Here is a 26,500-nt window from a genome sequence, read left to right as displayed (position 1 = left end):
TCTAATTTTCAATAAATATATTAAATTTTGGCGCCCCTCAAAAGCGGCGCCTGTAGGCACGTGCCTACCGCGCCTGGTGGTTAATCCGGCACTGACTGTAAACTTAAGTCTACTGCATTATGTGTTATATTATATAGGTAGGATAGGTAACCTTTGAAATTTAAAACTGTGTCCAAAACTCCATCAATATGATTTAGCTTTAGACTATTAATATAACCTTATTGTAAAGTATTACAACAATTATTATACAACATGTATTGTGTGAAGCTTTCGTATCAAAACTATTCAAATCAGTAATTGTATCTACATGACTACATTAAGTGACTTAGTGGTTACAACATATAAACAGCTATAACTGTTAAAAATAAAATGCTGTTAGCAATGTTTTTTCACATGAATAAAATATAAGACAAGACAATAGTTCTTAAAACAGACAGAAGTGGTTCAAAAATTATTTTGAATGGGTTGTAGTGGCTAGTCACGAGTGTGAAGAGAGTTAATTAAAAATTGACTATAGGTAATAATACATTTTGGCTTCTTCGACAAATGTTAAGACTTAAATGGTAATTAATAATTACCTAATTATAGCTGATTCAGTACTATAATTGCATTGGTTTTTTTTTTTTGTAAAATACTGTGATTATTTTAATACCTATTTGTTTTTAACATTACTTATAAGTTATAATCTTTTAATTGTTTCAAATAGACAATGATCAAAAGTATACATCTATAATTTATTGTATTTATGGAAATATTTGGTAATTAAATCTGTCCTAGGACAAAATAATTAAACATAATATGATAAAATAATAATGTTTGTGATTTGCTGTGGGGGGAAATGAAGTTAGAAGTAAAAGTCACTTAATAATATGAGATATTGCGATGTACCGCCGTACCGGTGAAACGTACCGAGCCGACCTATTATTATCATTTATTAAATCGAACTTACTCGTAGCGTCGTAGCACGTCAAGACGGTACACCGGTTAGTTGTTTATTCCAAGTCGACCGCACATAATTTTCCTCTACCATGATTTAAACTTTACTGGTATGAACTTACGAACGGTTTATTTTTCTGATCAGTAACCCCGGCCTGACTAGCATAAGTATTGCTATAGTTGGTAGTCCGTAATCTGTATAGTGATAGACGGAAACCGCTTTTTTTCTCAGAGAAAGGTACATGATATTTTGTTTTTGTTACCCATAATATTATATTTATTTTTATTGGTTGTCAGTCTCGGATCGCAGTAGAGCCGTACTACGTAAAGCGTTGGTGGTTGCCGGCTGGTGCACAATGCACATTGCATTGGCCATCGATACCTGTCCTGTCCTGTTGGCTATAGAAGTAAGCATTAATGCATTATCAAATAGTTAATACTACAAAATATTTTTTGTTCCATTTCAATTGCTCATAACTATAAAGTTATAACTCACTATTCACTAGCGACACTAGCCTGTTGACGTTTGCCGAAGACCAGATCGCATGTCCGGCGTGGCGGCGTAAAACCGTAAACTATATTTTGTCGAAATTATTACAGTGCATAAGATATAAGAACAGATTGTGCAAAATACGTTCACATAATTATTCTACCCATAACTCGTAAGTATAAAAAACAAAATAGTAACATTTTCATTAATCACGTAAAACTTGATGTACGTAGGAATGGTTTAAGTTAATACAGGAGATAATCAAAACTATAGGTAGTTATAATGTTGAATACATCAATTACGAACAATTAACTTACGGATAATGTTAATTGGCTGAATTTTTGTTATTGTTACGAGTGCGATTTGTTTCTAATGTATGAGGTATTACTAGGCATGATGTTACAATATTATTAAATTTTGATATTAAGTGTCTATTTTTGAACCTGTTAGAACGCGATGGCTACCATTAGCAACGAGTCAGATTCTTCGCAAAAGAACACAAGCAATGAAGAAAGTGATGACAAAGATGATGAGAATAACATGTTTGAGTGTAACATATGCTTGGAGAGCGCAAGAGACGCAGTTGTCAGTATTTGCGGACATTTGTTTTGGTTAGTACTATTGCTAAATGAAAATTATATTGACAAGTATATATGTTTGTTTATATGTATTTGTATGATACCTATATATGTAAACATTTTATTTTCACTATTTGTTGTTGAAATAATACAATTAAAATAACGAATCATCAACCATTTAGGTGTGGATTTTCATATATAAATATTTATATTATTTTTGTCAAAATATATTAAAATTCCATGAAATATTTACCAAAAAGTTATTTTAGTATAAATCATAATATATGAACAACAAAAAAGTACTGAATAGAAAAACAAACTGACCAACCATAACAATTAGTCACCAAAGCAGTTCCCTAACTTCTTTTCAAAAATAAGTAGTTAAAGAAAACACTTACATAGATACACAGCAACTTTGGCACCCCTTTACAATTACATGGTACACCCTTTGGAAAACATAGGTTTATCAATAATAGTAATCCTATTTCATCTTATTTATCACAATGTTCTCTTTAACCGCCTTATAACCAAATTATTCTTATAGACCAGGGGTGGCCACTAACCTTAACTTTGGGTGCCTCAAATTTATAAAATTAATTCGAGGTGTGCCACACATTGTAAAGCAATGTTTACAAAATAAAGATACATTTTTCATTTTAAAACAAATGAAGGAACATTTATTTACTTTTAATTTTAGTCTAAGTTTGGTTCAAGAGCCTCACGAAATTGATTTAAGAGCCGCATGCGGCTCGCGAGCCTCGTTGTGGCCACCCCTGTTAAAGACTAAGTGGAAAAAAAATCTCAAAATATCTAGCATGAATCAAAACCAATAATAATTATCCAAAATATGGTATTTTGGGAACAAATTTATTTCTAAATTTTAATCAAAATTGTTTATTTTCTACCTTATGTTTTTACAAAATTTGAGTCTTATAAATAAAGTTGTGTATCTTATAAAGTTATAACTTATTATAATTTTTTTTTATAATGTATTTTGATATGTCCAAGTCGTTCTAGATGATTTTTAGCCTATTAAAGCGACTGAACCTTATACCTGTAAGTCATACAAGTAGCGTTCACTGTATTAACATAAAAATCTGCACTTTATTCATGACAGAAATGAAGTGCTTAAAAATAGTGATTGGAATGGTTACCTTATTCAATATATTTTAAATTTTTCTATAACTAATTACAGAACATTTAATTAGATATTCATAAGTTTGATGATAATTTTATATTTATAAACTAATACAATTATTATCAACAGTAAATATAGGGTATAGTATGTTCTGGTAATATGCTTCCTAAAAATTAATTTCATATTTATGTTTTAGGTAATTTATTGTTTAGTATTTGGTACCTACAGTTAAACCTCGATAAATCAAAATAACTTGTTCCCTTGCTTAACCTAATCTTACCCTATTAAGCCGAAAACCTTGAAAAAATTCAGCTTCTCTTGAATTACAACTTGTCAAAGTTTCACTGTTATACTTTATACATAATTAGAATCAATTCGCAATAACTCAAAGTTTAGGATAGATAAAAAATAACTTTGAGATACCTAACTCTAATTTGACCTAAACTAACCTTGAGGACAGTAAAATAAAAAATGTATGTTATTGCTACTCGACTGTATTAGTAATTACTAAATACTATTGTTCAATAATTTAATACATTTTAGTAATATTATGTAGTTCAAACCTAATACATTTTATACTATAGCTGGCCATGCTTGCATCAATGGTTAGAAATTCGAACAAGTCGTGCAGTATGCCCTGTATGCAAAGCTGCTATAAATAAAGATAAAGTAATACCAATTTACGGACGAGGAAATTCCAAACAAGAAGATCCTAGGTAAATTTAAATGCTAAATGCATTTTTTTAATAACTTAAATTAATATTTATTATTCATACTTCATATTGTTTATTTTATAAGAATATACATAATAAATAAATTGCAGTGTCGGGTAAGTAACATTACTTTTTTTAAAAAAAAGCAACTTTGATACTAAGTATAATTTCTTACTTTAAAATTTCAAAGTTTTATCAAAAGTTTCATTTTTACTACATCCAACCAATGGCTGATTGGATACAAAGTGCCATTCAGTAGTGTTTTATATAGCTTATATAATCTGACTTTGCCCTGGAAAAAATGAACAATTTATACAATTAATCGGTTTTGATGTAACCCAGTTCATATTGAAATATATTGGAAACCTTCATGGAAATGTACTCAACAATTTCTCAAATTTTTAATGCAATCAAACATATATTTGCTTATATATATAAGTATAGAAGATAGCTATCATCGAGTACTTTGTTGCTTGTAAGAAAACCCATCACTTATATGATCAAATTTTATTTTAAATTTGTTATTTAACTTACTGGTTTAGTGATGCTCAAAACTTAAAAAAAAATAATTAGGTTTAGCTTAGATTTTAGTTTTATTTTTGATACGTAAATCATAACATTGCACATTTATTTGTAATTGGATTAGGTTTATTTTTATAAAGATTACGCCTAATACGTAAACCTAAAGGTCTATCATTTTTTTTTTAACCTAACCTAGGATGTTACTTTAAGTTAAAGTCTTTAACAGTATTTAGCTTTGTATGAGTGAAAGAATTTTACATTCATTACAAACAAACAATTTCACTTCTTTTTGAAAATAATACTTATGAATTCAGTGTTCACTGTTAAATATATTTTTATGTTTCAGAAATAAAGTGCCACCTAGGCCGGCTGGTCAAAGAACAGAATCCGATGCTAATAATGTGAGTCATCAACATACAAATTTTTATTTCTCATATTCATATGAAACTGGTTTTAATTTTTTCAGAGTTTACCCACTTTTAGCTTTGGAGAAGGTAATTTTCATTTGTCATTTGGAATAGGAGCATTTCCTTTTGGATTTTTAACATCGTTTAATTTCACTGATCGTCTACATGGAAGTAAGTACACAACAGTTACATTTTTGAGTTATTGATTTCATTAATAGATTAAACTTGTTAAATTTAATTAATTTATAAATTTAATTAGTTCCAGTTGGTAATCAACTACAACAAGATGATCAATACTTATCAAAACTTTTCTTATGGATTGCAGTAATATTTATTATTTGGCTATTGTTAGCATGATTTACTCATAGAGTATGTTCTTTTTATTTTAAATATTATTCTATCATTCAATGAACTACCGTGGTAAGCACTTAATGAGAGTTTCTTTTTATATATTATTTTAATTCACTAATTGTCCTAATCTATTGGCTTTATAAGTTCCAAATTTACTTCAATTTGTACTATTTGATACTTAGTCTGACATTTTAACTGTTATTGTTAGTCATATTATTTTTTATGATATGATTACTTAAGTATTAAACTTTATAACAGTTTGACGAATATTTTAGCCATGATTTTGTCAAGAATATTCACAATACCAGCAATAATTTGAATAGTTCTCTCTTTTGATTTAAAATCTATACTAAATCTGGAGTTATTGATTTGTAATTTGTATTATGTTATAATTATTTTAAATGTCACAGTTAATTTAATATTTTTGAATATTGTATTATTAATAATGATGGTTTATTTATAATAATATAATGGTATTGTTTTAGTTAGTTAAAATATAATAATTCTCTATGATTTACTATGTTAAAACATTTTTTGTTATTATTATTATTATGTCCATCCCATCCATTATATTATACATTTTAAATCTTACCTACTTAAATAATAATAAATGTTTTATTGTTCATATCTTCTAATTCAAACATATAAGAACATAATACCTGTATGTTATTCATATGTTATGTCTTACTAATATAAACATTTTAAAATTAAAAATATACTGTTAATTCTAATATGGTCATTTTGCTTTGATATAAAATATTTATCAGTTATATATCAAAATAACCCTGTTGTGTCCTCAAGAATATTCATACATTTATTTGTTAATATTAAAAATAACAGAGTAGAAGGATTCTTTTGAATGTAAAATAAAATAATTTTACCCATGTTATTTGTGTATTAGTAAGACAGAGCACATGAGGTATATACAACTTAAGAATTGTGTGTTATTAGATTATCTATATAAACATTAATGTTGAAATTTAAGGACTTAACAACTAATCATGAGTATTATAAAATGTAGAAATGTTATCTTAAGAATATTAAATACTTCCATTTGGTAGATCATTATTAGAAACTAAAAAGGTTGTACATTGGTTATCAGTTAATTAATCGAAGATTTTTTTATGATGTATATTGTATATTATGTGATTAACTTATTGAAAAACACTATATATTTTTGAAAATTATTAACATTTTTAAATCATTGTTTTATATAATTTGATTTTGTTAGCAATAATTTACACAGATATTTTCAAAGGGTAACAGGGAAGATAAATGTTTTTGAAGGACTAAATTAAGAATATTGTAATTGTTTGAGGGCCATCAAAATTGCAGACCTTCATAAAACCAATAAACATATTAATTAAATAATAATCTATAACACCAGAATATTTAATATTATCAGTTTTTTTTCTTTGTGCCGTATACAATTTACCGTGGGCTACCAACCTAACCATTTATTTCCCTTAGAGAAATTTATTTAATGTTGATTATTTATTTCACACCTGTAAATTATCAAATTTAGTAGTTGACAAACTTAACATATTTTACTTAACAAAACCAAATTGCAAAATAATTTTATAATATGATTATATTTTATATATTTTATTTGAGTAAACACAAAGTTTATTTTCTTCTTTTAGTGAGTTAAAATTCTGTTACACAAAATTGTTCAACCATACGATGCTTCAAATGACTGCTTTATTGTCTTTATGTGTGTGCCAACTAATGACATGTTATGGCAAAATATCCAAGGCCATGCACTAGCCAGTAGCCAGAATATTCTGCATTGACTTAAATAACAAAGCATATAAAATTATAATATATGTTAATGCACATTTTAATTATTAGTATGTCCAACATGAAAAGAATAATATTATTATGTATAATCATTTTGGTATTAATTACTCTATCAAATAATTACGTATTCATAATTTTTTTTCAGAAAAGCTAATTGTTAATAATCAGTTCTTTGAAAAATTTTAAAAATTAATTAATTATCTCATGGTAAGTGTTCAAGTTATTATTTTTAATAAACATTATTTGTTTTGATATTAAAGTTGTGCTATTCAAAATTGTGTTTACTTTGCTAGATTAAAGAACAGAAATGGCACGTTCATATCCGAAAAACAAAATACAATCAGGATATAAGAAAACACATACAGTGGCTGAACTCAGTGACTTACTGATGTTTTTTGAAAAACTTTTCAATACTACAGTGCCATAATAATAATTATTTATGTTAAACTATAAAATGGATAATATCCATGTGTATGTTGTTCATACTATATTACATATACTTAATTAATTTTAATTAACTTCTTAAAAGCAATTGATAAAAATATTAAATTTATGACGCCCAGAAAAAAACATCCGTGTCTAATCTTTATATTTTAAAAATAATTATATTAAGACAAAAACATAGTAATATATGTTGATAGTCCAGTTTTCTGCCTTCTACGGCCCAGTTTGGGACTGATATCAGCCAGTTACAGGTTGTTAGATGCAGGAAGATTATGTGATAAAAATTTCCAGTTACAATAAGATGTAAATATTACACCAAACATAGTATAAGTACCTGTATTCAGTAATCCTCGTCCCTCACCCAATATATCACATCTCACTTTTCACATACCACCATCCCATTGACCCACTCAATTACTCAGTTTGAATTGATACTTGTATTTTATGCCACTGTAAAGCTAGCCATACACAATCCGGTTCGCCGGAGAGGTCGGACTGCGCAGTTTAACCTGCACAGTTTTAACCGATTCCCGACGACGACATACACGCCACGATTTGCCGGATACGCAGGACTGAGCAGTCACACGCTTTCCGGCCAATAGTCCTCAGCTAAAACCAACATACGGCCATACATGATCCGGTATGCCTGTACAGTCATGACTGCGCAGGCCAAAAGAATCTTTTTTCGATTTTTTTCCGGCCGCCTGCACAGTCTCCAAAAACTGCGCAAACTTGTAACACACACGTTCCGGAAAAACTGTGCAGTCCAGCCTCTCCGGCAAACCGTATCGTGTATGGCTAGCTTTAAAAATGTTTTACTATTTATCATTAATTACTAATTTCTATGAATTACAAAATTTAAATGAAACCTAACATTTATCTCAATTCTATTCAATTATTCACCAACATTTTATTTATTTATAGCTATCAGAAACCCCATAATCTCTAAAACTAATGTTTAACATTTAGTTTAAGTGTGTTATTGACTTATCATGAAAGCATAATAAAAAAATGAAAGCATAATAATTTACACGTATGTTTTAATTAATATCTATTAAAACATACAAAACATATGGTTTATTCAAGTTGGACCTGATTTGATTACTGATTACTGTATTTGCCATCAAAATAAGTACAAATAATTATTCAGTCATTCTTTAACCAACTTCTGAATTCTGAAATCTTGGATTTAGGAAATTTTTTTTATTAATTTATAAAAAAAATTTTTTTAGCACCAAATTATATATTAATTATTATCTTTAGCAGTGGCATAGCCAGGATTATGAAAAGAAGGTTTAATTTAAATTAAATTAAATTCTTACAGTTATCATATATAAATAATATATTTACTATAGAGGAATTTAATTTGAGGAAGGGGAAGGTTGAACAATCAAAATCAATGTGGCTTCCACACTGCATCGCATAATTATTTAACAAACCATAATTAACTTTTTTAAATAAATTCAAAATATTAAACTGCTTGATAAATTATAACATTTATCTATTTTATTTGTCAATACAACACACTTGCTTAACATAGAAAGCCTAATACCTTTTATATTATAACATAAATATATAATACTATTATACAAACAATATGCATTAGTAACTATGATACAAGTTTGCAGATTTCTTAAGCAAATTAAACTGTTTAGTTTTTTTTTAAATGTTGTTCCATAAAAATCTTTTAAATTTAAATGTATATTCATAGAAAAATAAAGAATTTTGGAAAACCTTTTTTATTCAAAGATGTTACAAGTAAGAATAAATCTAACAGTAAGCCATAAGCCATAAGGTCAATAATAATTGAGATGAAACTTAAATAACAATAATTAAGTATCATTAATTATATTTAATCTTATTGGTTATATTTACTTTTTAGATTTGGGATAAGACTCCTAGAGGGAAACATACTGCCTACACAGTGGTAATAAGAAGAACACTGAATAGTTAAGCAAAGACCATAATCTTTTAAGATGTTTTAGAAGTATTTATCAAGCCAATGCCGATTACCTAAGACGTTAGTTGGTCCTCCTCTACCACCTCCCTCCTATATATTATATGTACAACTTTTTTTTATTGTTAACTTTATTTTATTAGCATAAATCTGTTTTTGGGCTGGATAAACTATCCAACTGATATGATTAAACTATTACAATAATTTTACAATATAATATAAAGTTTTATTTTTGAAATTATTTGGTATAGTTATACCATAACTATTAATAACATACTTAACATAATCAAACTTCTTTAAAAATAGTTTAAATTTATTTGCTTTAAAGTAAATATTTATATGGTTAGAAATACGTCTGTTTTTTTTCAATGAATTATCAGTGAATTCAATAAAAATTATGTTGAATTTATTTTTTAAAATTATATACATAACTTTTTTTAATAAAATAATACGTAGCACTTTACTTGATATTTCTACTCTACAAAGAAAATTATTTCTCGTTAATTGTTTTTCCCCTAACACATATGTCTGATTCAAAGATTTTAACATAGTATAGGAAATCTTGTATTAAATTTAAAAAACTTATATTCGTATAAGAAATGTATATGATTTTTAACAAAATAAATGGCAAATTATTGGGATTTTGATAAATTTTATGAACTTTAGGCGAACTTAAAAAAAAATTGAGGTTTACGCTAAACTTTTTTTTTGATCTCCACTAAGAGAAAGACTTGTATTAAATTGTCAAGTTTTTGGCAGAATAAGCATTTTTTTCAATAATAGTACTTGAAAGTAGTTTAGAGTTTAGAAAATGTAAATTTAAACATTCAGTGTAATTTTAATTTACACATTCATATTTTAAGGATTACCTCAAAAAACAAAATTAATTTTTTTGAAAACAGGTTTGTCATACAAGTCAGACAGTTTTTCTTTAATTTTGATGTGTTTTTACATTTCAGAATATTTCTGAAAAATTTTAGACAACCCCCTCACCCTTCAGAAAAATAATAGTAATAAAAATAAATTTTCCTTCTAAAAAAGTTGCTGAAGTATAAAATTGATTCAATTTTTACTGCCTCATCTGATACCACAAATAGTAAAATCAATAAATGTATTTAAAATTACGTGTATGACTCGTTTGCGGACATTTATCTTTTTACAATTCATTATTTAAGCACATCACATTTCTGTTTTCACTTTAATATAGGCTATATCTGTTTTTCATAGGCGTAATAAAAAATTTGTACTTGTGTGTTCTAAATATATAATATTAACCTATTAATGATTAATAATTAATAAGTAGTGGGTAATATTGTAATAGTAGTCTATTGGTTTTATATTACACTATTTAAACTGCTAGGTATATAAATTTAAAATTTTTGCCTAATTTTGAATGGTTGAATTAAAGTCCGATTTTCTTCATATAAGCTAAACGATCAATAATTGATTTTTTTATATTAATTCCAAATATACTGACAATATACGGACATCCTTATTAGCAGCTTCCGTTGCTAAACTCAACTCGACACATTTTTTGAATTTTGAATTGTTAAATCCTCCATATTTTTTTAATATTAGATCTATGAGCTCCCAAATTAATTTATCACGCATTATACCATCAAATTTCAACCCAAAATCACAATATTATACATTTATACTGTATTTTTTAAGAACCGTGATAAAGTGAATTGTCGTTTAGTTCGACTTACTGTTTACGTTCTCTGATTTTATATTGCGTGGTAATTGAATTAGGTTTAGGATGTATGTAATTCAGTTATAATATTTTTATTTAAATTTTTTTTAATTTGCTTTTTATAATAATCATTATTCATTTTAATTCATCATAAATTTAATTTACTTTCTGGTTTCTTTGAAGTGCACAAATCTCGCATTACTGAATAGCCTTTTCATTGCTAAGCAACGTTTAGAACATTAATTTCTTTTTTAAGTTTATTCATTTAATTTAACATAACATACAACTTATCAAACCTTTCCGCCCATCACGTATCAAAATCATCTTCCAGTTTAAATCCAGTGATTTGTCTCATTTTTTCAATAAAGGAACCTTTTTAAAAAGTTGCTCCACCTTGGTTTAATGATATTACTCCTTGATAATCATTCTCTGGATCCATTATGATTGTTCATAAATCATAATATTGCTGAACAATATGATAACAATATTCGCATATTTGAGTAGGTAGTTTCCAGAATATATCCCATCTTCCCATACATAGGCCCAGTGTTTGAGATTTTTTCTCGTGGTGGGACTGAAGCTCAGGTTTATATCGGACACTTATAATGTGGTATATATTTGACATTAGTTTTTTTTGTGGGAGGGGGGCTATAACAATTGAAGGGGCTTACTCCCCCATTATTCACACCTATGATCCCATCCTCGTTGCAAATTTCAAATTTGTAATGTCTCTAAAAGTCTAAAAATCGGATGCATTTAGATAATAATTATTGAACCAACATGTGTGTTATTTATTAATGCTTATTTTTTTACAACTACAATTACATTTTAAACAAGCAACAATGTCAATTTGTATAACAAACATCAGTCTCTTCGGCGGATTTTTTGCATAACATAAATGTTTCATAAAATCATAATCATTGTGCTTATGTTAAGTGTATCAATCTCACATTTCTTAAACAACAGGATTTGCATCTTCTTAAGTTACAATAAAGTTGGAAATAATATATCACTCGCCACTCAGATTAGTATCTGGAACAACTTTGTTAAGAAAATTCGAATTTGTTTTAAATGACACTAAAGAACCATAGACAACCTTTAAATACAATATGTACAAGTAATACAAACCCTCTACCACTCAGACAAAAAAAAAATTAAAAATTGGGTGATGACTGATGGGTGACACTCAGGAGTCAGGAAAGTATTTGAAACATTTCTGTGAAAAATACAATGCAGTGTCGTTAGAAGTTTGGAAAAAAAAATATGCTTATTATTATATATTATATTATATATTGCTTCAGCGATCAGGCTGAGAGATGACTTTTGTGGAGTGGTGATATTAAGTTAGCCTGCGTCATTGTTGTAACGATTAAATACCTAAATAAATTATAATTCGCTTAAAGTTCAGTAATTTTTTTATATTTCTTGGAGAAATTAACAGAAGTCGTTATCCTATAGTAATTTAGCATTTATTATTTTTATTTTTTTATTGGAAAAATATTATGCATAAATACTTACTATATTAGAAAAGAACTTATTAATAGCTTCTTCCATTTTAACCAAGACATTTTAAATATTTGCTAATATTATACAATACAAATTTTTCCTTTCTAATAAACAAGTTTAGTTGTCTCATATTAATTTTATTGATGGTTTTATTTTGCAAAATACGATGTTCTCTGATATAAATAGTTTAAAAAAGTATAATTTTATTGTTCCAAAATGTTCGTTTAACATGACATACCTAATAAATGTTTCACTATTAATATTTTTGGAAGAAATAATGATCTCTACATGACTTGATAATATTGGTAATGCAACTATGCAAGTGCAATATGTATATGTCCGCAGCAAATTTCCCCCTCCCCACACGCGTCTTACTACTCATTAATGTTAATTGACTTATTGTTTATTGAATCATATTTAATTAATTAATCACAGGCCCCCTATATTTTTGGCCCTGGTAAAAACTAAATTTGGGATCTTCTTAAATAACAATTCATTTTTTGACATAAAAGATATTTAATAATGATAATATTTAATATTTATTTATTAATGACTTAAATATTAGTTTTATTAATAGATTTTATAAGAGTACCTACTTAGGTATAATTAAAAAAAATAATATCAACAAATTTATTATAGGTATAATTTATAAATAGAGAACAAGTGTAATATTATACATATGCATAGTACACATTAAAAATGAATGTTACAAGTTAAAGTTAAAAAAACAGTTGTTAGGTAACATTGGTAACAATAAAATAGTGTGATTATTATAACTCATACTGTATAATATTTAAATGTGGGTATATATTATAGTTCTGGACTCTGGTACCTACACTTATAAATATTATAATACTTAATAGTAGTTAATACCTACACATTATTTGCATGAACACCTGGCCCCAGTACCATGAGTCCTTGGTTTAACAACCTAAACGTACAACAATCACACATAGTTCAATTTAATCGTTTACATATAAGACATTCCTTATTACCTTAAATCACTATTTTAAACTTGGACTAAACGACTCACCATTTTGTACACTTCATTTAAATGAGTGTATCCATGACTTCTCTCATATTTTATTTAACTGTCTTGCCCTGCGGCTTAAACGATAAATGGCGGATAAATTCTATATAACACTCTTAAAACTCTTAATATTCTTCTCAATCTTTACTTTATTTTAAACACCAAATCATAAACAGCTACAAAAATGATACCTAATCACATTATATATATTGGAGGCTGGCAATATAATATAGTAAATAATTAATCTATTGTTTATCTAAATTTGTATTGTTTTTCTTTTTTGTTTTGTAACTGTTGAGTTATCATAGTTGTAAACTAGTGGATTCAAAATAAAATAAAAAAAGAAGTTTTACTCAATGCTTTATTTTAGTGCGATAATGATGTTTAGGTTTATGTTTAAGCGTCAATATTTCTACAAAAACAGTATGACAAAAAGTTATAATTACTAAGACTAATTAAAATAACATTACCAAAATATAGTTTTCTCAGAATAAATCTCAATAATGACTTTATTGTGACATTCAGTTTATGTCAGCAGAGCATGGGTGTAAATAAGGTCCTCAAATGCATAGGGCTTGACTGCCTGAGCCCAAATAGTTTTAAAAACGAGAATATTGGGAGACTTGTCTTCTACCCAGTACTTAACTACATAAAATTTTATCTATAATGCTGATACAATTTAAAACTATCACAAATCGAATGTAAATTATTTTTTTTGATAATTGTAAAAATCAAAGAGTTGTATAGTCATAATTTATATATTTATTACATATTATAAATATTTATAATATTATACATCATTAGTTGCATTATAATCTCATAAAACTTGTTAAAATTGATTCATTATCAATTTGGTTAGATAACTCTTTTTCTGTGTTTATTATACTTAAATCGGTAAATCCATCTTGTTCCATGTTGGACCTTAGATAAGTATTGTTTTTTCTCATAGAGAAAAATGATGACTCACATGTTGCCAAGCTTATGGAGTATAGCTAATTATTTATATTTGGATAGGTATCATATGAAATAACCGACAATTTATTTATTTATTTATAGGTATTACCATTGGTTATCAATATTTATAAAAATAGATTTCTGTTTGTTTGCCTTTTATGCATTCTTAAAGGGTGGATCGATTGTGATGACATTTGGTACAGTGATATATTAGGCTTATGGACAGAAGATAGACCAAATTAAAATGTGATAGACCCAAATATCATTCAATTAAATGTTTGAATTGTTACCCTGTTCTCGATAAAACAAATAAAATTACATAATAATAAACTAAATTGAATATCGTTGTAAGATTATTACTTAGTATATTTTAACCTTTATCTAATATATATGTATAAAAATATACTGCTAGCAAAATCACAGGAAATAAATTTAAGACACAGTTTGAGACATATAAGAGGTAGGATTTTTAACGGGCTACCAAGTGCATGGGTTCAGCTAGTAATTTATATAATTAATATAATAAATATAGATTATAAATTACATAATTTATTATAATAAAGATAACCTAAATATTAAAATATTTTAGGAAGAGCTTAAGATGGCTCAGGACGGGCTTAGCCCTCCTGCTAGTTACATCCATGTTGTAAAGTTAACCCATACCATTAAACCATAGCTTAATTAATATTGCACTAAAGCTATACTACCAATTTTAAATAATAAATATTAAGGATTTTTTTTCATTCTTTAAATCTGCAAAAAAATTTCTAAATTAATAATTACATATTGAATCTGAAAGTCCCATTTCAAAATTAGTCAAATATAATTTTTTGATACTTGGTCGAACTAACATAAATATTACTATTATTGGTAAACATTAATAATTTTATCACAGACATTTATCTCTATTACAGCTTATGAATTATTAATAGTTCTACATCTTTAAATTTATCATATAACGTTTGAAAATAATTTTATTGGAATGAGCCATGAACAAAGGCGTATTTAGGCACAGGCCCTATAGGTCCGGGCCTAGAGCGGCAACATTGGAGGGCGGCAAATTTCAACAATTTTTTTTTACAAAATTAGAAAAAGTATTTTTCATTTGATGAAATCAAACTCAACTAATTTTTGTTCGCTCAAAATTAATCATACTAGTATATCTACATATATCTCAATGTATCTTTTTTAATATAATAAATTGTATATTTAAATACGTTTTAGAAATAATTGTAGGAAGGATGGAGGTGGGAGAAAGGCGGCGAATTGGAAAGTGCCTAAAGGCGGAAAAACCCTAAATACGCCACTGGCCATGAATTATGATAACCAATTAATGTGTGCAATGCGAAGATTACACTAGTCCAATTATTTGGTCTGTAAATATTTCATTTGTACACTAAACACTGTCTTATTATCAAATTCACTAACACATTATGATTAATTATATAAAAATAAAACATTATAATTTATGATATTATTGGTCATGAGTTCATGACAAGTAATAGACATGAAGGAAAAATACAATTAACATAAAAAAAAAAAATAGTTAATTAAAAATGTTTCTTTATTTTTACGTTGCTTTAAAATAACTTTATTCCTAAGAATGTTTTAATACTTATTAATTAGGTTTAATATAATCTAATAATAAAATAAAATAAATAATAACTGTAAAATCCAAATTTAATATATTAAGTAAAGTATTCAAAAACCTTTGATTTAAATCTTAAAATAATTGCTTTGTTAAGATGTAAGCACAACGTCTATTATTCGCCTGGGTATACTTGTTGACAAATGTATATCTTAACCTTAGCTTTAAATTTTCTTCTGGTCCACATCTATTACAAGTACTTTTAGTGATAGTTTTTTCTCCAACAGTCATAGTTTTTTTAGTTTTTTGAGGACCACGCCACATACGGAACTCATTAATTATAAACTTGTTACCTTGTTCAACAAGCAGCTGATCCCGTAACAATAAACCAGTCTGTCTAAATCTAGTAAATGGTGAATAAGATGATGTCGAAAATCCTATTTGTAGCTCATCTATAAACATAATCATTTTAATTAAAGAGTTAGATTTGGACAATTATGTAAAAGCATTTTCAACAAAATCGCAAGAAATTTAAGTTAGTAATTTTTAAAAAAATATGTAAAATACTATTAAAATATTTATACCTTTATCATCGATAATTTCTTGACCATTAGGAAAATCAACTACCATAAATAATTCTAACATATGTGCATAGTCTCCTCCATTGGCACTCGTATAAGGTGTAATACACTCTAAAACTAAGTCTTTACTATGTACATGGCGAACTTCATCTATAGTACACTTATACATATCAAACTTCTTTAATAAACAAGCATTAGATACTACCTGAAAAATATACTTAGTTCAAAAAATCAGTTTTTTAAAAGGATATATATTAAAAGAATCACTTTAAATTATAAAAGTACAGATTTAAAAATGATTGCTTTGATTAAAATTTAGATTTGGGTCCAATTATTTGTCGTTGCTTAAGTAAGTACTAAAAACTACTTATAATTAATATAATTTTTATAAAGCAAAATAAATTATAGAATTTCTAATCAAAATGTTTTCGGTTCTATGAATATATCAATGTAAATACATTTTTTGTAATTTATTTATAAATGATAAATAATTGAATATCATTATTTATAAACAAGATGGTGTAGTAGTTGCACATGAATGTCTATCGTTTAATACTGCATTACAGACAATTTTAGACTCAAAAAATTCCACATAACTTTGTTGTTTTTAATATTAAAGTGAATTAGACTGTTATAAAATTAAAAGTAACAATATTTTCTAGGATCCACATAGATATTTTATACTTTAATTTTGAAACAATTTATGAGCATTTTAAAATTTACAATAACGACAAAAATTTTAATTAAAAATACTATTTATTTAACATTTTATATTCTCTGTTAAATACTATTTGTTTTTATTAACAACAACATAGGTACTTAGTTTTTTATTGTTATTGTTATTATATACATAAATATGCTAATACAGTTAAATAGTCAAATAAGTTAAATACAATAACATCTTTAATATAAATAAGAAACTTTATAATTATTGTACCTATAACAGAATGTTTAGTAAAATAATATTGAGTTGCATCTTATTCTTTATCTTCAAGAAACATAAATCAATTATTTACCTTGCACGGATCAAAAAATGTAACTAGAGGTTCATCCATCAAGTGCCACTTTTCTTTTGCTAATTTAGGACAGTCTACGCTTTCAGAATCACAATCAACTATCATTTCTGTATTTGATCTCATATCAAATCCATAAACATCACTCCACCATGAACACAATGTTGAATCTGAAGAACTGTCAGTATCAGTTTCGGATTTATCAGACTTGTTTAAATTTAAGCAACTATCAGATTTTTTATTTGTCTTTTTTTTAATCCTTTTGCGAATACGACAATTTCCAAAGATTCGCCTTTGTTCTAATAACTGACAATACAGAGTAACACGCATAGGAATCATTAAACCTATAAAAATATACAAATTAACATAAAATAAATTTAAATATAAGGAAAAATACTTGGTGACTAAATTATATATCAATACAAACCATTTGAAACAAGAAAACGATCTCTAGCTTCAATAACCTGTTCCATTTGATCTCCTTGACTTAAAACACAGTCTCCCAAAAAATCAGATAATATAACATCTACCTTTTTCAGTCTGTGCGGCAACTGTTTTAAGTCATGAACCTTAAAATACAAAATTATTTAAATAGGAGCAGTAAGAAAGCTGTAACATTGTGTAACATTTACATATTAAAATGTATAATATTAGTAATAGGTCATATAAAATATAATCCAATTATTCTTACATTGCTTTGGACTAAGGTGATCACAGTACTATACCGATTGTCTGTGATTATACGTCGAGCATATTCAATGCAAGCCGACTGTTCTAAAGCAATTACTTTTTTGGCTTTTCCATCCCGAGCACATAACAAAGGTAATAAGCCAATACCACAGCGGATAACTAATACCACTTTATCCTGAAAAATGAATTTAAAACAATTGTAATGCATAATTCATAAGACAGAAGAAAAGTAGTAAAAATTATTATATTTATATTTAATATTTTACCAACAAAAATTTGTATATAATTATATTTTAAGCTCTGAGAGTAGAGTATGAATGTATTGTTATATTATTACATTTTAAGTTATGTTAATATTTATATTATCTAGGTTGTATATATTCGTGTATTTTGAATATAATGCTATTTTATATTTTTTCCTTTTATTCACATACAATTTTCTTAAAATATCACAAAACTGTATTTTATTTGTGCTTAGAATCTATACTTTGTATCTTTAAATTTAAGTTTTATAGGTATATTTTTATATAAGATGTATTTTATTAATAATTGTATTATATATCTCCAACACAAGCTTTGTTTAAAAAAGATAGATAATCGAATCGAAAATATTATAGATAATAAATAGATAATAATGTATATTTAATTTTTCGATCAATGAAAAAAGGCTCAGATTTTCGAGGTAAAAATAAAACGACATTAAACATGTAAAAATAATTTATTTAACCTATTTTTCACTAAGCTCATCAAATTATTAATAGAACAAAAAGACTGAAATTTTAGCTTAAACGTTATACAAAACCAACCATGTTACAAATCATGTGATACTTACATCATCCCTTTAAGGTGGGTAAATTATCTATAGGTATAAAATTAAGAAGAATATATTTAAAAAATGTCAAATTATACCTTCATTAAGATTATCGCACACTGCAACGGCGGCGGTAAGTTTCTATTGGCTTAGCGGTGCTGTTGTGGTAAAATGTGGCCAGCTTTTTTTGCTACCGCCGCAGTGTGTGCAGGCCTTTATATTTATATATGCTGAAAACGTTAAAAAATAACAGCCCTTCAACACAAAATGTATTTTATTTTATTCCATTTTATATAGTGGGTGGATTTTAAAAAGGCTGAAAATTTTAATTTAGTAAAATATATTATAATATAAATATAATAAATATATTATAATGGTGTGCAATCTACAATGTTCAAATTGAAGGATGTAAGTGAGTGTAAGTTGTGTATGTTTACACTACTGTAATCCTTTGTTATTAAGCATTTGAGGCTGACCTAGATGATGGAATTTATTAAAGTACTATTATTTAACTAATGTTTAAGTTTGTAAGTTTGTAAGTTTCTAACCCTTTTGATGTTATATAAGATATTAAAAATATTTATCTGGTTTCAAATATCATTTTAATTGTAAAATTTGAGGAATTACAAGAAAGAATAAGATGGTTAACATTTAAGTCATAGGTATTTAACCTTTTCTGAGTCACGGATCCCTTTGAAATATAAAATATGATCACAGACCCTCCCCCACAAAAAAAAAAAATTAGTATAAATTTTATTATTTTTTAATGATATTACTAAGACTAAAAGATTAAATACTAAATTAATTATATTACAGTGAATAATCACTTTTTGTAATAGTTTAAAACAAGTTTCAATGTGACATTTGCTGTGCTTTTGATTGCAATATTGCCTTGAAATCTGGGACCGTACTCTGGACAAAGAAATATTATTTTTTGAGAGTTCGAGTTCAAGTGTTGAGTTTCCGAGTTAAGTTGAAATTCTCATAAGATTGTATATTACAATCACAATAACTTAATATAGCATTTAAGTAATTTAAAATAGATTAAAGTAATCTAAATTTGATACATAAAAAAATTGTTGTCTTTCAAGTGGCAGAATGTAGGCAACACATTATTATTATTGGTATCTTAAAAACATTATCGAAAATCATAAAGAAATATGAACAACCATTACTATTTGCGTTATTTAAAATAAAACTCACAACCCCCTTGTGGACCCCAAGTAACCATCTACGAACTGCCAAGGACATTTAGTTAAGAATCTATATGATCTAAGACAGCGATTCCCAAACTGTGTACCACCACACCCTGGTGCGCCGTAGTGTCTTTACAGGGGCGACGCGCTGCCATAGAATGTTATCATTAATCCCATTAATTTAACATATACCTAAATCTTAATATAATTAATGTTTTAACATAAATTTAATGCCTTTACATATGTATAATTACAATTAAATAAATATTTTCATAGGTTACTACCTAGTCAAGAAGACTACATTAACTTAATACTTTTCTTTAATGTTTAATTACATGTTATCTATTTTATTAGGGTACTTATCTAAGTTTTTTATTTTTATAAATTACATAATTATCCTTTTGTTACTAGTCAAGAAGACTGAATAAACTTAATAAATATTATGTATAAATTACCTATTACCTATTTTAATACCTATATACATACTTACCTATTTTATTTGTTTTAGAATACCAACTACAGAGTTATGACTTATATATACTGGACAAAATTTTGTTATAACATAAACAATACAATTTGTTTATAATAATTAATATTTAAATGATTTTGATACCCGATCAGTCACCCCAAAACTAAAAAATAAAATAACTCAAAAACTAACGAACCGATTTTTTTGTGGGTCGAGAATGATCACTTGTATGACTGTACCTATGTTTATACCATGAAGAATAAAGATAAGGAGCTCGCACTCCCGTTGACGCGCGTAAATAAAACACACTCGTTTCCATCCGCACGAAATAAGGTATGTGATTTCGCCACTAGGTCGCAGGTCGTTCGATGTTTATACTAATTATACTAATTCATGATTTATTTATTTATACTTTTATACGTCTGTCTCGGTACTACACTATACACTTCTACAGTTGTTGACTTATGTTTTATATCTTATAAGTAAAACATTATCAAAAAATGAATGTAGCTATGGCATTTCAAGTAATTTCTAATACATATTGTGATTAATTATTTAATGTAATAACTTAAGTTAATTTTAATATATTATACAGTTTTTCGGTGAGCCTATTGCATCAGCAATGCAATTATTGAAAGGATTCCATAAAGACTTGGCAGATTGTGAACCAACTATTAAATTTATAACTAGAATACAAAAATTAATTATTGCAATGAATTCCAGAACTCCATTGAATGCATTACGACCAAATTCAATACACTGGACAGTAATTAAAATATACCTACTTTATAACTTTATGTATAGATTTATAGTATTTGCATTCATTTTATAAACCATAACTTTTGAATTTTAGGCAATTGGTGAATTTCTGTCTTATATGAAACAGTGGGAATCTATGGTAGATGACAAACACTTTATGTCGAATAATACATGTTCTGGTTTTAAGATATCACTTACTGCATGTTTAGAAATATCAAGTTTTTTGCAAATTAATTGTGGTTATAAATATGTGATGACATCTAGATTGAATCAAGATGCCCTTGAAGTAAAATAAAAATTAACAATTATCTAAAAATTAGTTAAATTATATTTTATGTGTATTTTTAGAGGTTTTTTTGGAATGATGAGGTCTGCTTGTGGGTCAAATGACCACCCAGACTCAGTTCTTTATATACAAATGTTTCGACTAATTTCCACATATTCATTAGTTAAGCCACCAAAAGGTAGCAATGTTTCTGGAGGTGAAATATTGGAAACCCTGATGACCCTAGAGGATGTGACTGAAAATGTTTCAAAAAAAAGTAAAATTTCTTGGGAGGATAGCATGGATCGTATATTGGACCAAGGTATACATTGCGACGATCTTGAAGAAATAATTGAAAGAACTCCTAATAATCCAAATGATTTCATAATAACATACATATCTGGATATGTAAGACGTAAAGCAATACGGTTTTCTACCTGCCAGAACTGTCAAAATAGTTTGAAGTTTAACAACTTTGAAGAACTTAACAGAAATAAAGTGTTAGAAGTACGTAGCAGAGGAGGATTATTAGCTTCTAGCAATAGACTTTATTATTTAATTTCAACATTAGAATCAGTTATTGTTAAAACAATCGAAATTAATAAATTGAATGTAGATACATTTTTTGATGTTGCCGGTACATTAGAAAATGTTGAAAACTTGCCACTTATTGGTTGCATTGAACATTGTCGAGAATTTACCCAAAGAATACTCCATTTTTATACTGTGACAAGGATGCATATGATTTGTAAAAGATCAAATAATGTTATTGACAACATTGCAAAGGACAAAACACGAGCACTCAGGAAGACCTCAAAATATTAGAACGTTGGAAAATGTTAATGTTATTATTATAATTTTTTTTATTTTCCTAATTGATTTCTTGTATATTGTATTATAACTCTTAATTTTGTTTAGTTAGTTATTTAAACTAAGTTTAAAGGTCAGAAAGAATTACATCATTAATATTTTATTGAATGTGTTTATTGTATTACCTATTATAGCCTGTAGGTATTATAATTATAACCTAACTAACATTATTAAACACCAGTTTACAGTTAACAATTTTTCTATATCTACAATATTATATAATTAACATCGCATTCTTTATTTTGGAAATAAATGCTAAAAACTTCCAAATTACTGTATGCATTCGTCATGTTATTCAAATATTTTTATTATAACCATCGAACGACGCGCAACCCGTGGTGATTCCGCGCAACTTTTATTGTACGAGCGAAAGTCGGCCTGGTTGTATCAGCGAGTGCGAGCTCCTTATCTTTATTCTTCATGGTTTATACACATTTTCAGGGCAGTGATCAAAGTCACCCCAAAAGATGGGTAAGTTTGATCATTATCTATCATAGTTATAACTAATACGAAAATGAAAAAAAAAATTAGTTTAGGCAATTATCAGTTAAGGTATAGAATAATTATTAATAATTAAATGTTTTATATTTCAGTTAGTTATTAGTATAATAAGTATAGAACTAAAAAAAATGAAAAAAAATTATCAAAGTGACCCCACTTTACAGTATTACAAATTGCTATGGTTTTTTATTATTATTTTCGAAGGGCACCATATAAACACCTTATTTCAAAAAAAGGTGCTGAGACACAAAAAATTTTGGGAACCGCTTATCTAAGAAATATTTAAATTTATCATAAATATGTTGAAGTAAGTTGATTGTACATTCAGTTGGGGGGAGTACGTAACAATTGTCTTTTATGTATCCCGAAGAAACAAAAATGCCGACTGTATGTTTTGGAAATAGGAGCAGTTATAATCATTAAAATATTATAAAATAATATTTTTAATGATGTTTTCATATATTTTATTAATTTTAATAATAAGGTAGGTATGTTGGAATTACTTGTCTAGTGAACACTCAAGTGATAGCTAGCTACTACTTGTATTACTTACTTTGAATGTAAATATAAGCAGATTTTATCACTCTTTTGTAAAATTAAAAATTAAAAATATCTAAATGAATACACCTAGCCCCCTTCATTAAAATACAAAACATATCATATTAAGTTAAAAAATATTTGCATAGAACAAATAATTATTAAAATAACACAACAATTTACTGTCTTAATTATCTATATTATCTATAGAAACTATCACTATATCCCATAATATGCATTTGTAATTACAATTTTACGGACTGATCACAAAATGATGAGAAAACATAATTTATAGTAACTGAACCTAGATAGGTAGATATTTTAAATATTGTTAATAAGTGTACTAACCTGCCTACTTATGTACCTATATTTAAAAACATATAAGTAACTTTAGCAAGATATAATTATATTTACTTTAATATATCCTTTTGAACAATATTCTATGCAGTTTTTAAACGTAATAGTGCGCACATAGTCTTTGATTTCTGCCTCGTGTATCCCATAGCGAGCATAACGATCATCATTAAAATCTGCAGCAGTCATCATATTCATCTTCTCTATATCACCTGGGTCAGATTCACATTCTGAATCATATTCAGAATTTTCATCTATGCCAGGCAAATCATTAATGGTCAAAACATTTTGACTGAAAGCCGGTTCTGTACAACCAGAATTATTTATAGAACCTGGCTGATCATTTTTTCCAAAGGGTGTATTGTGGACATTTGTCACTGAAACAAAATCGTTGAATCTCACTGAGGCTTTGGTTTTGTTATTCCGATATTTGTTTGGATATTTCTTGTTGTTGAACTGATTCTGACGATATCCGTTATATTGTCTGGATTTGTTATCATTCCAATTCAACTTGCCCGAGTTTTTGTTGTTTTTGGCGCCTACTGTTCCCGAAACAGGGTTTGAACTCAAAGGCTTATATGTTGACGAGGGCATTTTTGATTCATCGTACAGGTTTTTATCGGAAAACATAGATAATTCGACTGGTTTTACCACGTTGAAATATTTTAAATATGCAGTAGTGTTGTAAGTAGAATTGTCGGTGTTGCCATGGTTGACGACTATCCCACGGTCCGGATCACGTGTTTCGTCTGGACGGTCCGGTTGCTGCTGTTCTTGGTTATTCCCATCATTTCTCCAAATTGAATAATTATTATTACTTCTATAGTTATCGTCGTTATTCTGCATGGTGGTCAACCGCGATTCGTAGCAGGTTGCTTACTAAATCGAACGGGACATGCACTTACCGAACACGAAATGACAAATAACGCAAAAGCAATAACACGATTGCCGACGAACGATTACTCGAACATCGAAGTCTCCAACGACGAATACTCGAACAGTGGCAATCGTGCGATATATCGGTATGTGAGAGGTGAATACTGAATGGGATAATGGATTTCATAATCATAATTATTGTTATAACTTATAAACATTAAACACAGAAAAAACCCAACGACCGTGGTATTGATAACGACATAACAACATCAACAATAATGATATTAATAATAATAATAAATAATAATATTATCAAGGATAGCCGTGTCCCGTGTATATTATAATAATTAATATAATTAATATATTGTAATATTGTATATGATATTGTACTTTTGTTCAAATTTTTGGCGCCAATAATGCACGAATCGATCTAAAACGGAAACGCGACGGTCTACGCCGGTCGGATGAAAATAAAAATAGGTAGCCAATAAGGCAATAAGTAGCTGGTGAAACACCATCAATTTCATATTTTTTAAATATTAAATATTTACCGAAAAAAAATCAAAATCATAATATATTATCTTAAAATCGTGGTAATGACTGGTGTATTTGGGTATACGGCTTATACTCACTTCTCTAGTTTTTTTTTTCTCTAAATAAACAATGATACGGCAGTTTAGCCCCATATATCTATTAGAATTTTCGATGTAATATGTTCTGTATATTTTAAATGTTCTCAGATACTATATTTTACTATTTAGTATTTAATATTATTAGCTGATTATCGAAAAATATTTTGTGAACCAATTACCAGTATGAAATAGTAGATAGTAGATATCGTATGGTAAAAAACTAAAAACTATACTTGATGTGTGCTAAGGTAATTATAAAAAATAGGTGGGTGTGAAAGGTAGAAGTGTCTGATGTTATAGGTAAAATGTTGGACTTTGACACCACTGATTCAACATAATATATTATTCAGGCATAATAGAAGTACCTATGTGTATTCAGTACCTCAATTCTGTTTCCTTTGTATTTATAACAATGTTTATTAAAATTATTTAGAAAAACTATCATCTACAATCATCAATCAACAATCACTAACCATTAACTTAATGGTAGTTAGTTATATTTATTTGATGAATAATTTTTTTGTTATTAATAAAGATAACTTCTTATACATTTATTAGGTATTACAATTATTTAGTTAAATATTTATATTTACTAATTGATAATTATAAGCTCTGAAATTTTGAATTTAGAGCAAGGAACTTCAAAGTGCATTTGCACATTTTGTATGGTTAATACTGCCATAATATGTGAAAGGCACACATCATTGTAAATCAAATACATTAATCACTCAGAATGTAAAATTGAACAAATTAAAAATGTCAAGTGTTTATAAATTATTAAATATCGTATCCAGTTTCAATGGTAGTTATTTTTTTAAATTATGTCATAATAAATAATA

General features: G+C 27.2%; 2 protein-coding genes across 10 annotated transcripts; one reads left to right on the top strand and one right to left on the bottom strand.

Annotated features, from left to right (window-relative positions):
* The first annotated feature begins 1,052 nt into the window (after positions 1 to 1,052).
* Positions 1,053 to 9,574, top strand: LOC107172558 (E3 ubiquitin-protein ligase RNF185-like). 9 transcript variants are annotated; one of them, XR_016189478.1, is made up of 12 exons: positions 1,146 to 1,343; positions 1,443 to 1,598; positions 1,660 to 1,807; positions 1,877 to 2,037; positions 3,727 to 3,858; positions 4,724 to 4,778; positions 4,844 to 4,955; positions 5,044 to 5,204; positions 6,779 to 6,985; positions 7,081 to 7,142; positions 7,229 to 7,406; positions 9,262 to 9,574. XR_016189478.1 is itself a non-coding variant. In XM_089216265.1 (9 exons), exons 4-9 carry the CDS (start codon positions 1,799 to 1,801, stop codon positions 5,139 to 5,141), a joined length of 567 nt encoding a protein of 188 aa, XP_089072391.1. In that variant the 5' UTR covers positions 1,053 to 1,174; positions 1,234 to 1,343; positions 1,443 to 1,598; positions 1,660 to 1,798; the 3' UTR covers positions 5,142 to 6,531. The 9 variants fall into 9 exon arrangements, 6 of the variants coding, with proteins under 6 accessions (XP_089072391.1, XP_089072393.1, XP_089072390.1 ...); XR_016189479.1 differs by having other exon boundaries at positions 7,229 to 7,682; XR_016189480.1 differs by lacking the exon at positions 6,779 to 6,985.
* A 6,491-nt stretch (positions 9,575 to 16,065) lies between these two features.
* Positions 16,066 to 25,250, bottom strand: LOC107163828 (uncharacterized). The gene is made up of 6 exons (XM_015511423.2): positions 24,214 to 25,250; positions 18,393 to 18,566; positions 18,129 to 18,270; positions 17,705 to 18,045; positions 16,692 to 16,893; positions 16,066 to 16,559 (listed from the first exon to the last, which is right to left on the bottom strand). Exons 1-6 carry the CDS (start codon positions 24,997 to 24,999, stop codon positions 16,243 to 16,245), a joined length of 1,962 nt encoding a protein of 653 aa, XP_015366909.2. The 5' UTR covers positions 25,000 to 25,250; the 3' UTR covers positions 16,066 to 16,242.
* Positions 25,251 to 26,500: the final 1,250 nt, after the last annotated feature.

The sequence above is a fragment of the Diuraphis noxia genome, unplaced genomic scaffold (assembly GCF_037042655.1).
Source record: "Diuraphis noxia isolate RWA-SAM2 unplaced genomic scaffold, SU_Dnox_SAM2 contig0001, whole genome shotgun sequence".
In the NCBI taxonomy this organism is placed as follows: domain Eukaryota; kingdom Metazoa; phylum Arthropoda; class Insecta; order Hemiptera; family Aphididae; genus Diuraphis; species Diuraphis noxia.
The sequence above is the reverse complement of the archived record's forward strand: the minus strand, read 5'-3'. Positions and strand labels throughout refer to the sequence as shown.

Coding starts and splice junctions, on each gene's coding strand:
- LOC107163828 (XM_015511423.2), bottom strand. CDS start 24,999: ATGCAGAATAACGACGATAACTATAGAAGTAATAATAATTATTCAATT. Junction 18,567..24,213: donor GTTCAAAAGGATATATTAAA/GTAAATATAATT, acceptor TTCATTTTTCAG/GATAAAGTGGTATTAGTTAT. Junction 18,271..18,392: donor TCACCTTAGTCCAAAGCAAT/GTAAGAATAATT, acceptor TTGTATTTTAAG/GTTCATGACTTAAAACAGTT.
- LOC107172558 (XM_089216265.1), top strand. Junction 3,859..4,723: donor TCCAAACAAGAAGATCCTAG/GTAAATTTAAAT, acceptor TTTATGTTTCAG/AAATAAAGTGCCACCTAGGC. Junction 4,956..5,043: donor CACTGATCGTCTACATGGAA/GTAAGTACACAA, acceptor AAATTTAATTAG/TTCCAGTTGGTAATCAACTA.